Below are 15,588 nucleotides of genomic sequence, written 5' to 3' on the forward strand. Positions count from 1 at the left end.
AAGGAAAGATAGGAAGAAGGGAATAGTTTTCAATATGCTGATACTAGTACTATCACGTTTTTAGCCTTATCAAAAATCACTGTCCAAGGGATACTCTCCAAAAGGAAGACAAATGTAAAGGGGAAAAAAAATGAAGATTAAATTATATTTCCCATCCTGTCTTGATCCTGATAGGAAGACAGTCCTGTCATCTTGTGACCCCCCTAAGTAGTAAGTCCTTCATCTATATCTTCAAGCTCTTGGGATACAAACAAGCCAAAGAAATCTATACTTATGTGATATATATGATTCAAAATGAATATTTTCATTCTGTCACCACAACTCAGAGAACACAAGCTACAACAGTGAAGAAATAAAAGAATGAAAGATGAGATCCTTTATAAAATATGTTTACATTCATGTTTAAGCATCTTAAAAGTAAGTATGAAATAATTGGAATACAACTAAGTTTCTAACTATATAGTTTAAAGTTATAAGTAGACAGAACTTCATAAAATACGAGTTGGGAGGAAAAAGGTAGAAAAGGCCAAAACTTTGGCCAAATTATATTGTTATATTTTGTTCATGTCCAAATATCAACAAACCTCATCATTATGTCTATAATGCACGAATAAAAAATGTGAAAAAAGAAAAAACATTAATTTGTGAAGCATAACTTGAAAGGGTACAAAAATTCAGAGAAGAAAACAAAAGGCCAAAACTAAGGTAACTGAAGTTCCTGAAGTATATACTGATTTTGAGAAGAAAGCCAAATGCTAAGAATTCCAGGTGTGTGTTTGCCAGAGGCAAATAAAATGGTAAGAGTTCTCAGGCCATTATTCCTGATTATGCTAATCCTCATAATTGTGAAATTCCTTCCTACATGTGGAAAATTAAGGATGCTATGATCCAGCCTTCAGAGCTTTCTGTCATAACACTTAAGGTCAGAAATAAAACAAACTGTCTTGATTCCTATGTATGTGTAACATTTTTTAAATAGTTTTCTGCTGCTTAAAATCAGTATAGGAATCTGTGACATAGTCTGTTCTGGTGGTTAAGAGGGCTGACTCTAGAATCATGACTAAAATACTTAATTCTAGTTTGATCATCTATTATATCATGACCTTGTGAAAGTTACTTCAATTTTTGTGTCTTTGTTTGCTCCACATAAAATGGGAGTTTAAAATGGTATCTGTATTACAGAGTTGCCCTGAAGTTTAAATCAGTTAACACATTCAGTGAGTTACATTAATCTAATATACTTACACCATACTCAATATACAATAGCCAGTATTAGTTTAGTCATTTACAGAAGCTTCATGGCCAAAAATAAAAAAATAAATAGGAAGATCAATGGATGCATTATAAAGCATCAAATATAATAAATGAAATAATAGATATATTAATATTATTTTGTGCAATGATTATTTTGTGCAATATAATTTGGCCAAACAATATAATATAACAATATAATTTGTGTAGAAAACATAAAATATACACCTAAAGGCAAGTGGTAGAGAAAAAGGAAGGGAGAATTTAGATTGACTGGAAATGTATACAAGTAAGGAGGAAAGGTAATGTTTGGTACTTAAATTGAAGAATGGTGAATTACAGGCTCTAGAAAATCTGTGCATGGTTGTGTGTGGTGATTCACACCTGTAATCCCAGCAGCTCAGGAGGCTGAGGCAGAAAAGTCACAAGTTCAAGGCCAGCTTCAGCAATTAGCAAGTCCCTGTCCAAAAAATAAATAAATATATAAATAAATAAAAAGTGCTGGGCATGTGGCTCAGTGGTTAAGTGACCCTGGGTTCAATCTCTGGTATGTGCACCCCACATAAAGGAAAACAAAATCTCCGCATAATGGCAGCACAGATCCCTTTGTGCCAGCTAGTTGTTAGAAATCAAACTCCAATGAATCTCAGAATATTAACTGATTACATGTCCCACAGATCAGGAAATATTCATTTTCATCAATGACATTTCCGAAATTCAATCCACGTTTTTTAAAAAATCAACTTTTCCTTCTAAGCCAATCAAGGACATTTTAAAATTGTAGTTTATTACAGTTACAAATAAGAATTATATATTTATTTTGTTATATTTAATTATATATTTTATTATATTGTATTCTCACATAGTTTTAGATGACATGTTGAAGCTGTCTATTGTACTTGCCACCTAATAGATGTTATCTTATGTAATTCTCACAAAAAAATACCAAATAATTAATAACATCTTCCATTTTTTCAGGCTGAGGTTAGTAGCTGAGCTAGTTGAAACTCAAAATAGATAGGTAACTTAAAATGGATCATACTGAAGATAAGTAGCATAGGACTAAATCTACATGGTACTTTAATTTTGAATGAGCTTTATTAGAATAGTTTTATTTCAAAACATTCATTAATAAAGATTTTTTAAGGTATATATATTTGAATGCAATTTGTCTTAAATTTATACATAATAAAAGGCCTGGCACTTCTCAGCACAATTCCAAGTCTCCATTGCTATTTGACGCTAGGTAGTATTACCTATCTTTCAGTGTCTCTTTCATCATTAGTAAAATTAATATACTATCCCTGCTATTACTGATTCCAGGACATGGTCTAAAAAATCAAAATAAATAAATAATGGAAGAGAAATGATTAGATATAATACATCAAAAGTTCAGATTTCCCTGAGTCACATCCTGATATGAACTCTGTAGATGACAAGGGCACATGAAGATGGGGAATTATTCTGCAGTGACTGAATTCTTTCTAATGGGGCTTTCTCAATACCCAGAACTTCAACATTTTCTCTTTGTTCTCTGCCTCATCATGTACAAGATAATCCTACTAGGAAACAGTCTCCTCATTATCATCAGCTTCCTGGATCCTCGCCTCCATACTCCCATGTACTTCTTTCTTGGAAATCTCTCATTCTTAGACATCTGTTACACATCATCATCCATCCCCTCAGTGCTTATTATATTTATGTCAGAGAGAAAATCCATCTCCTTTCTTAGCTGTACTCTACAGATGTTTTTCACCCTTGGCTTGGGCTCCACAGAATGTGTCCTTCTGGCTGTGATGGCCTATGACAGGTATGTAGCCATCTGCAACCCACTGAGGTACCCCATCATCATGAACAAGGTGTTATACATGCACTTGGCTGCGTGGTCTTGGGCCATAGGCTGCATGAACTCCTTAGTGCAAACAGTAATGGCAATGGTGTTGCCTTTCTGTGGTAAAAATGTTGTTGATCATCTTACCTGTGAGATCCTGGCTCTTCTAAAACTTGTGTGCTCAGATATATCGATGAATGTGCTTATTATGACAGTGGCAAGTGTTGTTTTATTGGTAATTCCTCTGCTGTTAATTTTTGTATCCTATATTTTCATTCTCTCTTCCATCCTAAAAATTAATTCTGCTGAGGGGAGAAAAAAAGCCTTTTCTACCTGTTCAGCCCACCTGACTGTGGTGATCTTATTCTATGGGTCAGCTCTTTTTATGTACACAAAGCCCAAGTCAAACAACACCAAAGTATCTGATGAAATCATTGGTTTGTCTTATGGAGTGATAACACCAATGTTGAATCCCATCATCTATAGCCTGAGGAATAAGGAAGTAAAAGATGCTGTGAAGAAAATTTTGAACAGATATTTGCATCTAACAAAAATATTAAAGGCCTTGAAACATGTGATTCTCTCAACACAGGATCAGAACAGGTATTTTATAGTCACAGAAAAAGTCTGCTTGTAAGGCCATACATGGGACTCCCATTCTTTTCAACATGGAATGCTCATATAAAGCTTCTGAATATTGTCTTGTTTGCAGTCTCTGTGTGTGCACAGCTCCTCTAACTAGTCCCTAAGCATCTTTCCATCATATACATCTTATTCTCTCTGCCCTCTGCTATCTCTTCTATTTTTCTTTCTTCCTCATTTTTTACTCCCTCTTCTCCCCTGCCTCCTTCTCTTCTTTGTCCTTCCTCTCAACTCTCCTTCATCTATTTCATCTCTCTTCCTTCCTTTTGTACTCTCAGTCTCATTTCTCTGTCATTTTAAATTGAACATGTATTGATTTATTTTTGTCTGGAATCCACTCTTCTGATAAAAGTATCCTTCTTTTGATGAATCCACAGTCCATCCACTTGAGTTTGTATAGTTCTGAACAGAGCTGATCCAATCCTTTGGAAATAGTATAAGCACTTAACATTGGTCTAAGTGATTAAAAACAAAATCCTTCCTGCCACAGTGATTGATTTAACATTTCAAGTGAGCCAAGTCAGGCTAATCAAACTCAATCTGTACTGTCCCTGTATGAGAAAAAAGGGAACACTTCCTGCTAGAGTTTCTAAGTAGGTAGAGTGTTCATCTGGAGGCAATCTTTGCCTATACATAGAGAAAGTCTAAATAAAAGATAAAACAAGAGTTGTGAGAGGGAGGGGGAGGTGATGTCTGATGCAGTGATTTTAGCTCCTTGATGAAGCTGTGTCTAAAGTCAAATTCCCAAGCATTTTTTGGTTATATGAGTTATATTATTTATATACGCTTATATTAGTCAATTAGTTAATTGAATAATTAGAGTCAATAAAAATAATTTCTTTAAAAAACTAACTTTGAATTGGACTCTTAATTACTTACAATCAAATAGTCTTAACTAATGTATTTCTTTGTCACCTCTCCATTCTTAGTTTTAAGACAAAAAGAATGTGGGGATAGATTATTTAAGTAGCCCCAAGTTCTCCAGAACTCAGGGGTCCTCCTTTTCCTTTCTTTAACTAAATTATAATCATATAATTTCTGTTCTGAATGTAAGTAAATATTCTAGTCAACTCCCCAATAATTTCTTTTATTTATTTATTTATTTTTATTTATATATGACAGTGGAATGCATTATAATTCTTATTACACATATAGAGCACAATTTTTCATATCTCTGATTGTATACAAAGTATATTTACACCAATTCATGTCTTCATACATGTACTTTGGATAATAATGACTATCATATTCTACCATCATTTCTAACCCCATACCCTCTCCCTTCCCCTCCATACCTCTGCCCTATCTAGAGTTTATCTATTCCTCCCACAGTCCTTCTCCCTATTCCACTATGAATCAGCCTCCTTATATTAGAGAAAACATTCAGCATTTGGCTTTTTGGGAATGGCTAACTTAGCATTATCTTTTCTAACTCCATCCATTTTCCTGCAAATGCCATGATTTTATTCTCTTTTTATTGCTGAGTAGTATTCCATTGTGTATATATGCCACATTTTTTAATCCATTCATTTATTAAAGGGCATCTAGGTTGGTTCTACAGTTTATCTATTGTGAATTGTGCTGCTATAAACATTGATATGGCTATTTCCCTGTAGTCTTCTCAGCAAAAGAAACAAACTGTGAGGTGAACAGAGACCCTACATTTTGGGGAGCAAACCTTTACCCCTCACACATCAGATAGAGCACTTATCTCTAGGGTATATAAAGAACTCAAAAAATTAAACACCAAATAAACAAATAACTCAATCAATAAATGGGCCAAGGACCTGAACAGACACTTTTCAGATGATGATATACAATCAATCAATAAATATATGAAAAAAGTTCATCGTTGCTAGCAACTTGAGAAATGCAAATCAAAACCACTCTAAGATTTCATCTCAGAGTCAGAATGGCAGCTATTATGAATACAAACAACAATAGGTGTTGGCAAGGATGTGGGGGGAAAAGCACACTCATACACTACTGGTGGGACTGAAAATTAGTGCAGCCAATATGGAGAGCAGTATGGAGATTTCTCGCCAATAATTTCTAAGAAGCATTTACATTTTCTAAAATTCTGGTTTTCATTTTTGCTCCAGACTATCTTTCTAAACTTTAAACCATTCCTTGGGTAATCTTAAATGCCTCTTTGTTTTAAAATTCAACAGTATATTTTGCCCACAAAGAATGGACATTAGTCTCCTAAATAACCATATTCTACAGGTCACTTATTTAACATCCTTCTGTAGACTGAAAAATAAGATCAGTGAGACAGCAAGAAAAACATCACTGTTTTTGTTATATCTTAGCCATGCCAATGCCCATGGCCCCTCTCAAGTCTATTTTCCTCTTTATCACTTTCCTGCTACCAGGTTGATATTGTCTATTCATTTTTAAAAGAACACTGCTTACCCACCAGGAAATTGGGCCTTAATGATTTTAAAATATTGAAGTCAAATCCACAAGAACCTTGAATTATGAGTTATGTTTGAAAATGTATCAAGCTGCACACTTAGGATTTGTCCACTCTCAAAAAGATCCAATAAAGAAATATACAACCTATTACCTGCCTCACATTATAACTATTAGAATAATCATCACAACTCTTCTAATAGTAAGGTCCACGTGATTAATTCTTCACAATGCAAGAACCATGATTGGAATCCAGCAATCAAAACCAGTTTTAACATCCTTTAGTTGAGTTTCTTATAAGTTACAATACTAGAGTAATATTTTTAAAAATCCCATTGTATTTTAAAAATCCCTGCTCACAGCTGCTCTGGAGCATCTCCTTCCACCATTTCCTAAGACCCAGTCTTCTTACAGTTTACATCCTTTCTTTTTCCATTCCAACCTTCCCTGATCAGGATATTCTTTTCATATAAAATAGTGAATACTCTGATGGCAAGGAATCTAGAGCGACATGGATTTTAAAGAAAATGAACATTTGAGCCCTAACTTCAGGGGGGAAAGCTATTAAAATTCTCAAAAAGATTTATCCTACAATATTACTTACCAAAACAAATCTAGCTTTTTACACCACACTTCACAGATGATATCTTTCTACCACTTTATCAACTTCTTTAGGAAGAAATTCTTTATTTCTCTTCTATTCTAATATAGGTTTTATAATGTATCTCTATTACATTTCTTGTTATATGTTTTATATTTATTCAATGTAGCATAATTTGAGGATGGGCTTAGAGGTCAAGAAGAAATGATTATGAACTATGGTTTACTAGAATTAGGAACTTTCATGTATTAGACTCTACATTTCCCATGAACTAAAATGTTGAATTTAGTACCTAGACTGTGGGGAAGTATAGCACCACACAGGAATGCCCATCCAACCCACCAGCACAATTTAGTGTGATCACCTCCATTGCTACCATACTATTCCAAGTCACATGGTCTTACCTATGCTAATACAAAAGCTTCCCAAATCCAGACTTTTTTTCTCCCACAACTCCACTTTTGTTTTCCCACAATTCATTCTTTGCACACCAAACAGAGTTTTGTTTTTAGAATGGCACATACTTAAGTCATAGAACAGATAAAAACCTGTCAATGGTATTTTTAAAATCAGAATAGTGGCTGTCATTGTGGGTGAGGGGTGATTTCAGGTATCACCTGGGCTGGGGCATGAGGGAATTTTCTGAGCTTATGTTAATGTTCTATAACTTGATAGGTGTTTCAGTGAAACAGGCATGAATTTGTCAGAACTTTCTTATATTGACATTTGTTTATTGAAATTGTTTAAAAGAAAATCTAAATAAATATTAAACTCTAGTTTAAAAAAACACATGCTAAACTATTTAGAGAAAAGTGTAAGTAATACAGTTTGCTTAGAAATGTATCCAAAAAATGACTTGGACTTAATGGAGAGTTACAGAGATAGACACTCAGACTGATATAAGCAAATCTGTAAAATATTAATGGTAGAATCTAGTTGATGGGTATATGATAATTAACAAAATTTTTTTACTTTTTCTTTATGTTTCATATTTCCATAATATGGTATACAAAAAATTATATCATTAATATGTCAGGAATACACTTCTTGAATGAATTTTGTATCCATGAATGAGACAAGGACAGAATTTGGACACTAAATGATATCATTATAAATACTCTTAAACTTAGTTTAAGAAAAAGTTCTACTATTTTAAAAGGGAAAACTTTTTAATAGGTTATTTATAACTTTTACAAGAGATAAATTTTAATGGTCCCTGTGAAACTTAATTTCCTATACTGAACTCTTGTCAGGGTTTCAGTTGCTAATCCAAGGGGGATGACCACAAGTGGAGAAGGAAAGTGAAGAAAAGAAATAGATAAGAAGACGTATTAGAATCAAATTCTAAGATAATAAGGAAATGAGAAAACAAGAAACTTCTTTGATATGATGTGTTGTTGATTGTGGTCATTCCTGTGTTTTTTGGCTATTTCTGACAGAACTAGTGATTCCCCAGGCATATCAGACTGTATAAACTTTAGCATTTGGCTTTAAAGTTGACTCTTCCTACAGCATTTATTTTTAAGTATACTTTTTGAATACAGTTAAAGCCAAGAAGTTTTGATGATGCCATTCATATATCCACAAGATATTTGCCTTTAAACCTTATAACACTGCTACCCTTAAAACAATCAAGTTACAATAGATTAACTCTAGATAGGGCAGAGGGGTGGAAGGGGAAGGGAGGGGGCATGTGGTAATTAATGATGGTTAAATGTGATGATCATTATTATCCAAAGTACATGTATGAAGACAGGAATTGGTGTGAGTATACTATGTATACAACCTGGGGTATGAAAAATTGAGCTCTACATATGTAATAAGAATTGTAATGCATTCCACTATTATATATAAATAAATAATAAATAAATAATATGGAAAAAAACATCAAGGAAAGCAAAAAAAATCAGGTTACATAATCACATTTTCTGGAGCCTTTTCTGACCTGGAACCTGAATAAAAAATAAGTTGAATTTAATTCAAAAATCTATAAGTTAGATGAACTAGTACTATTCCATGCTACTCATGTTCTCACACCAGATATGTGACAAACATTTTTATAAATGTGAGTTACTATTGGGTAAGGCTAACATAAATAGACAGTGGCTATATCATAATAATAATTCAGGTGATTACAGAACACAGGTGTTAATATGTAGGCTGTATTACTAATGGTGTTAGTGGTGAAAGGCCTACAGAGTATGAATTTTATGCTCCTGATAAAAGTTAAAATTTCCAAGTGTTGAGAGACAGCAAAAATGAAAAAGTCAGTGACTCAATAACAAGTGAAATAAATTACTTAAGACATTAATCAAGACAATTTGATGGCAAAGACTATATAATATAATAATCTAAATTCAGAAGGAATGATGTCTTCGTGAGAAATGCATGAAGATTTAGGAATCTTAATGTCTTTTACTCTCTCATACAGCGGAATGGTATTCAGGAACAAAAACGCAAACATACAATCCCAATGCAAATACCAAAATAATTATATAAGAGTCATAAAACAAAACAGATTTTATTGAACTAACATAGAAAATTTTACCATGTTTTTAAACTAGTTGTCTCACTATAATAGTGAAGTCATAAGAATGATTATGTAGAAATACATGATGTGTACAAAACTACATGCTTCTATATGTATATTATGACATTGGTATTTGCCTTACATCTCTTCTTTAAGATACCAAATTATAAAATAAAGAATTTACTTATTAGCTTTAAAACATAAAGAGTAAAATGATAATACCTAGAATAAGATCCCGTCTAAAGTAGATACCTTTCTGGTTTTTTGTATGTGCAATACAGCCTAGGTTTTGTAGTTAAATTTTGCAGGCTTATTTAGATTTTAAAATCTGAAACTTATGAAAGGTGGTTTTAATTCATCATTTTTATAATATGTAACAATGATTACATAAGGCTTACAACTAAATAATTCACTTTAAAAAAGTAAATACAAGTATAGAAGCATGTTTATAAATAAGCAAAATGTAATGCTAAAAATAAATGCCTAAAAGGAAACCTGGAAATTGGTCTAAGAAAGTCATGATGCTTCCCACATTGAATACTTATTCCAGTTTTTTAAAACTGAAGCTCAGTCTGCTCTTAATAGTAAATGATCTTATTATATATTAATATAATATAATAGCATTTATTTACTCAGATGCTTCAAAATAAAAAAAAGTCAGCAATGAACACAAAACCTCAGGTCAATGGAATAATTTCTTCAAATTATCCAAATAAATAACTAAAAACTGGGAATTCTATATCAAATTAAACTTTCATGAGAGAAGGCAAAATAAAGACATTTTAGGGAAAAAAGAAAAAGATTTTACCATACAGACAGTCCTAGAAAAAAAAGTTCCCTAAGCTAAAAGAATGAAATTAAAATGAAAATACAGTAAACAAGGAAATTGCTAAATACATAGATATATCTAAACTGTCACTAGCTTTGTACAAGAAAGAAAGAATGAATGAATTAGGGAGTTAAAAACAAGATCAAAAGAATAGATACAGCATGAAAGATGATAAGAGAGTTTAAACGCAAATATTTTAGGGCCCTTGTATACCCATCTTTAAAAGTTAATGTAATTTTGGGGGGGATGTGCTTGCATAGTAGAAAATGTTTTAAATGCAATAAAATGTTTATAAAACTGAGGATGCATTAGGGGGAAAAAAAGCAAGTTTCAATGAATACCAAAGACATTCAAACCACAACCCATGTTCACAATACAACATACATTATAAATTCATTTCAAAAAGAACCCCTCCCAGAAAAATGACTCTTAAATATAGAAATTTGTGTAAATGATCAGTAGTATTTGAAAGTTAGAAGCAGCTGCAGATTGTAATTTGGTTTGTTGGATGTGATAGACATGCTAAAATGTAAAACCCAACATGATGAATGGGAAAATGAAAATGCATAAATTTGCTGTAAGATATATGGAGATTTATTTTCTTTATTAAAGAATTCTTATAAGAAAACATGCATATTTATAAAAATGGTCTCCTATGTCAAGTATTTGCACAATCAGAACTAACATATAAACTCTTCTTGTAACAGCTGATTATTTTGAAAGATTGACATATTGAATTCTGGAAACACGACCAATAAAAGTGATGAAACAAAAAAAGTGAGAATTTAAAAAAGAACACTGTTAAATAATTCATAGGTTAAAAAGAAGATAATGGAAGCTTTAAAATATTTATAAAGTTAATGATAATAAAATTACTCTCAAAATTTGTGTTTATCAGGAATTACGTGGTCAAATACATACTCTGGAAAACAAGAAGGATGGAAAATTAATGCTCTAAGAATCCAGCTTAAAGATTTAGAAAAATGAGTAAATAAGGAAATCCAATTACAGGTAGAAGACTAATAAGTAGTTTAAAAATTTAGTAAGACACAACAAATAAAAACAAATAAAAAGTGGGCAAAGAAGTTGAATAGGCATTTTTCCAAAGAGGACATGTGAATGGCCAAAATGGGCAGGAAAGATGCTGAGTATCACTGATCATTTAAGAAATGCAAATCAAAACTACAATGAGCTAGTACTTCACAGCCATAAAGATAACTACTATCAAAATAACAAAAGTATCATGTGTGGAGATGTGGAAATATTGGAACCCATGTACTCTATTAGTAGGAATATAAAATGATACAGCCACAATGGAAATAGTGTGAGTGTTCCTCAAAAACTTAAAAATGAAATTACCATACAAAGCAGAAATTCCACGTCTGAGTACACACCAAAAATAAATAAATAAATAAATAAAGGCATGATCCCCAAGATATATATATATATCCATATTCATAACAGCATTATTACAATATAAAACACTGAAGTAACTCAAGTTTTTTCTCAATGGATACATGAATAGCAAAATGTGGTGTATACATACAACTTAATATCATTCAGCTTAAAAGGAAGGAAATTTTGACAAAGGCTCCATAGAAGAACCTTGAAGACATTATGCTAAGCGAAATAAGACAGTCACAAAAAGTCAAATACTGTATGATTTTACTAGTATGAAGTAGCTATTCCAGAAGTAAAAAACCAAAGAGAGGAAGTAGAAAGGTGCTTGCCAGAATCAGAGAAATAAAAGGAGGGAGGTTATTGTTTCATAAGTACAAAGTTTTAGCTTTACAAGATGAAAAGAGTTATAGAGATGGATACTGGTGATGGTTGCATCACATTATGAATGCATTTAATATCAGTGCACTGTACACTTAAAAATGATTAGATGGTAAAATTTAGGTTATATGTACTTTTACCTCAGTAAAAAAAAATGATAATTTTTTTCATAGGTCCAATGATTCTAATCCAACCCCTATGACATACAAATTAGTTCATAAAACATTACAAAGCAGTTATGGAAAGCTCCCCTACCTTTTATAAGCCTGATATAAACCTGAAGCAAAAACTGATCAGGGATAATATAAGACAGGAAAACTTATGGAACAATCTCACTTATGAACATAGACAGAAAAATACTAAATAAAATCCTAACAAAATCTATAAAGCTACAAAACAACAATACCTAACAATAAAATAGGGTTTCTTCCAAGATGCAAGGAATTCTTAACATTAAAAAATAATATAGTACAATTCATGATAATAGTAATTGGAGAATAAAAAACAAATTATAATTTCAGTAAATGCAGAAAAATATTTTAATAACATTCCCTATTCATTCATAATTATAAAATGTAAATAACTTAGCAAACTAAAAACAGAAGATTTCCTTAACCTCATAAAACTTATTTATTGAAAACTTACAATTCACAAATTATTTTAAAGTTCCAAAAAAAGAAGAGAATGCCTGTTTTTACAACTTATATTCAACGTTGCAGAGACCCTACAAAGAAAGGTGAAGAGGGGAAGATAGGATAAGGAAAGTAAGTGAAAGGAGGAAAAATGGAAAGAAAAATGAAAAATAGTACGATAGGGAGCACACGAGGAAGACAATAAGGAAAGGCATAAAGGAGAAAGGGAGTGACAGGAAGTGTGAAGACTACAGAGAAAGAAACACAATTGTCAATCCTGACTGAAAAGGTTGTCTATGTAGAAAGTCAGAAAAAAAATTGTAAAAAGAAAAAAATTAAATTCATAAGAGTCTCTGACATGGCTGCCAAGCACAAGATCAATATGTAAAACTCAATAGTAGTTTTTGCAACATGTACAAATGGTTAGAGAACATACTTGGAGAGCATATTAGGAAGCTGGTCACAGTGATATATGCCAGTAACTCCAACTACTCAGGAGGTTGAGGCAGCCTCATAAGTTCAAGGTCAGCCTCAGTGAGAAACTGTCTCAAGATAAAAATAAAAAGGGCTAGAGATAAGTTTTCAGGGGTAGAGCATCCCTGGGTTCAATATCCAGTACCATGAGGTGGGGTACCATGGGGTGGGAAAGAAAAGGAGAGAAGTGGGGTTGGGGAAAAAGGAGAAGGATATCAACAACAAAAGCTAACAAAAAGTATAAAGTACCCATGAATAAAAACTGCACAAGGAATTTTTGAAGAAAAATATAAATATTCACTAAAACTAACACTGCACAAAACCTCTCATAAGCTGGGCAACTAAATATCATTTATGTGAGGAAACTCAAGAATAAAGATGCAAATTCATCCCAATTCTCTATATGAATGTAATGCAATTTCAATCAAAATATACTTGAGGTTTTTTTTTTTAATTTTCTAAGTTTACCCCAAAATTCAGATTAAGTAGTAACAATCAGGAATAGCCAAGACGACGACGATAGAATAAGAAATGCATATTTACTTAGCCAAATGACAAGATCAATAAAAAACAACAGTAATTCTGATATCTTACCATTGGCATAGTTCAAGACAGATATATCAATGCAGTAGACTATATACAGCAAGCAGAAAAATCTGAGTTTAGGTGGAATTTTGCATCCTAAACTAATGGTATTTGATTTAAGATTACATTACAAACAGTAGGGAATGATCAACTAACTATTTAATAATTTTTGCTTTAGTAATGGCCTTCTAATATTGAAATAAAATCAAATTAAAGCTATACATTACTCTGTGACCACAGTGAGTTTAAGACCGATTAAATATTTAAGGTCTGAAAGCAAAACTATATAACATCTGGTAGAAAACATTAAAGCATCTTCATATACAAGGAAAGGAAAAGTATATCATAAATATGGCCAAAAGAAGCAGAAAATGTAAAAAACTACAAAAGTGAAAATAGACAAATGGGATAATAATGCACCAAAAACTTGTGGAATGGTGGAATTCTTTGCATTCTTCTCTTAAGGGCCATGGCATAGCAACAGCTGAAAAAGAAGACAGCTAAAATGTGAACTAGCTTGAGGAAGTACAACCCTATTTCATTTAATATTGAGACAGAAAGAAATGGTTAAACTGCTACAGAAAGTAATGATATATAGCAAATTGGGAAGGCAGTCTTTCTCCCATTGGACAGTAACCATCTTATTTTATGGTTTAGCCTTTTTTATGTATGTGAAAACAAAATAAAAGGACACAAATATGTCTGGTGAGATTATCAGGCTATTTTATGGAGTGATAACACCAAAATCCAAAAAGTCTAAGGAATAAGAAGATTAAAGAAGCTATGAAGAGAGTCCTGTAGCAAACACCTGAAAACTATGAAATAGCTTGAGGCATGATATTCTCAATGGGGAAACAGATCTTGTCTCTGTATTCTGATATTGTGATATTATGAGAGCTTGCATGCTTACACAACCAGATAGCAACTCCCATTTATTTTCAACAAAATATTCATGTAAACCTTCAGAACAGTGTCTTAGCTGCTGGATTTATAGTTGTAAAGAAGTCTGCCAACTGGTCCCTTAAAGATTCTGATGTTTTTCATCAAGATAATCTCAAGTGCATAAACTCCCTCTCTCACACCACCTCATTCTATGAACATAGCCATCATGTTGTTATGTAGCTACATACAGTTGTTTTAGTTATATCCTAAGACCCCAGCCAACAGCAAGCATACTACTATCAGACCTGTAAGTAAGCCAGCATTCAGATGATTCCACCCCACAGAATTCAAGCTGCCACAACTAATAACAAGAGGAAACCTGTCCAATTAAGCACAGCACAAATCATAAGGTCAATACCAAAATAAACATTGTCCTTGATCTAACCCACTTAAGTAGTTGGTTACCTAGAAACAAATAACCAGAAAAAAAATGAAATCCAGAATTTCTACAATGTACCATTCACAATATTCAAGAGATATCACAAAATAACACACAATCAAGCAAAATGAAGTCTGATCATGAGATAATTCAAAGGATGCAATAAATAAGAATTTTCAAGTAGACATTATAACTATTCATTATTTTTTAAATAGCTCATATGAAAAAACAAGCAAGAAATCTTTGCAAAAAAAATACTAACTATAGAAAGAACCAAAAGAAAATTCTGGAAGTGAAAACTACAACACATAATTTTTTAAAAGCACTGGAAGTTTAACAGCAAACTCAAGATGACATTTAAAAAAAGAAGAAGAGTTGCAAGTAAAGATAACTCAACAGTAGTTACCTAAGTTAAAAAGAGAAATAAAGAGTGTATGATCTGGGGTTGGGGTTGTAGCTCACTATTAAAGTGCTTGCCTAGCACATGTGAGGCCCTGGGTTCAATCCTCAGCACCATATAAATAATAAATGAATAAAATAAAGCTTTATAAAAAAGTTACTCCATTAAAAAAAAGATTCTATGATCTGTTTCCTACCAGAATGTTAAGTGACATAATTGCTTAAACAATAGCAATTTCTTTTCTTTCTTGATAACCAAACCTAGGTTTATATTTAACTATCAGCATCATGCTCAGGAA

General features: G+C 32.3%; 1 protein-coding gene across 1 annotated transcript; it reads left to right on the top strand.

Moving 5' to 3' along the window:
* Positions 1-2,696: 2,696 nt before the first annotated feature.
* Positions 2,697-3,719, top strand: LOC124097293 (olfactory receptor 13D1-like). The gene has a single exon (XM_046451739.2). The coding sequence runs from the start codon at positions 2,697-2,699 to the stop codon at positions 3,717-3,719; it is 1,023 nt and encodes a 340-aa protein (XP_046307695.2).
* Positions 3,720-15,588: the final 11,869 nt, after the last annotated feature.

Source organism: Marmota monax, unplaced genomic scaffold (assembly GCF_021218885.2).
Source record: "Marmota monax isolate L192 unplaced genomic scaffold, Marmota_monax_Labrador192_F-V1.1 WCK01_AAM20220418_F8-fsc00020, whole genome shotgun sequence".
Classification (NCBI taxonomy): domain Eukaryota; kingdom Metazoa; phylum Chordata; class Mammalia; order Rodentia; family Sciuridae; genus Marmota; species Marmota monax.

Bases quoted from the DNA above. Each gene is read 5' to 3' on its own strand.
- LOC124097293 (XM_046451739.2), top strand. From the start codon at position 2,697: ATGAAGATGGGGAATTATTCTGCAGTGACTGAATTCTTTCTAATGGGG.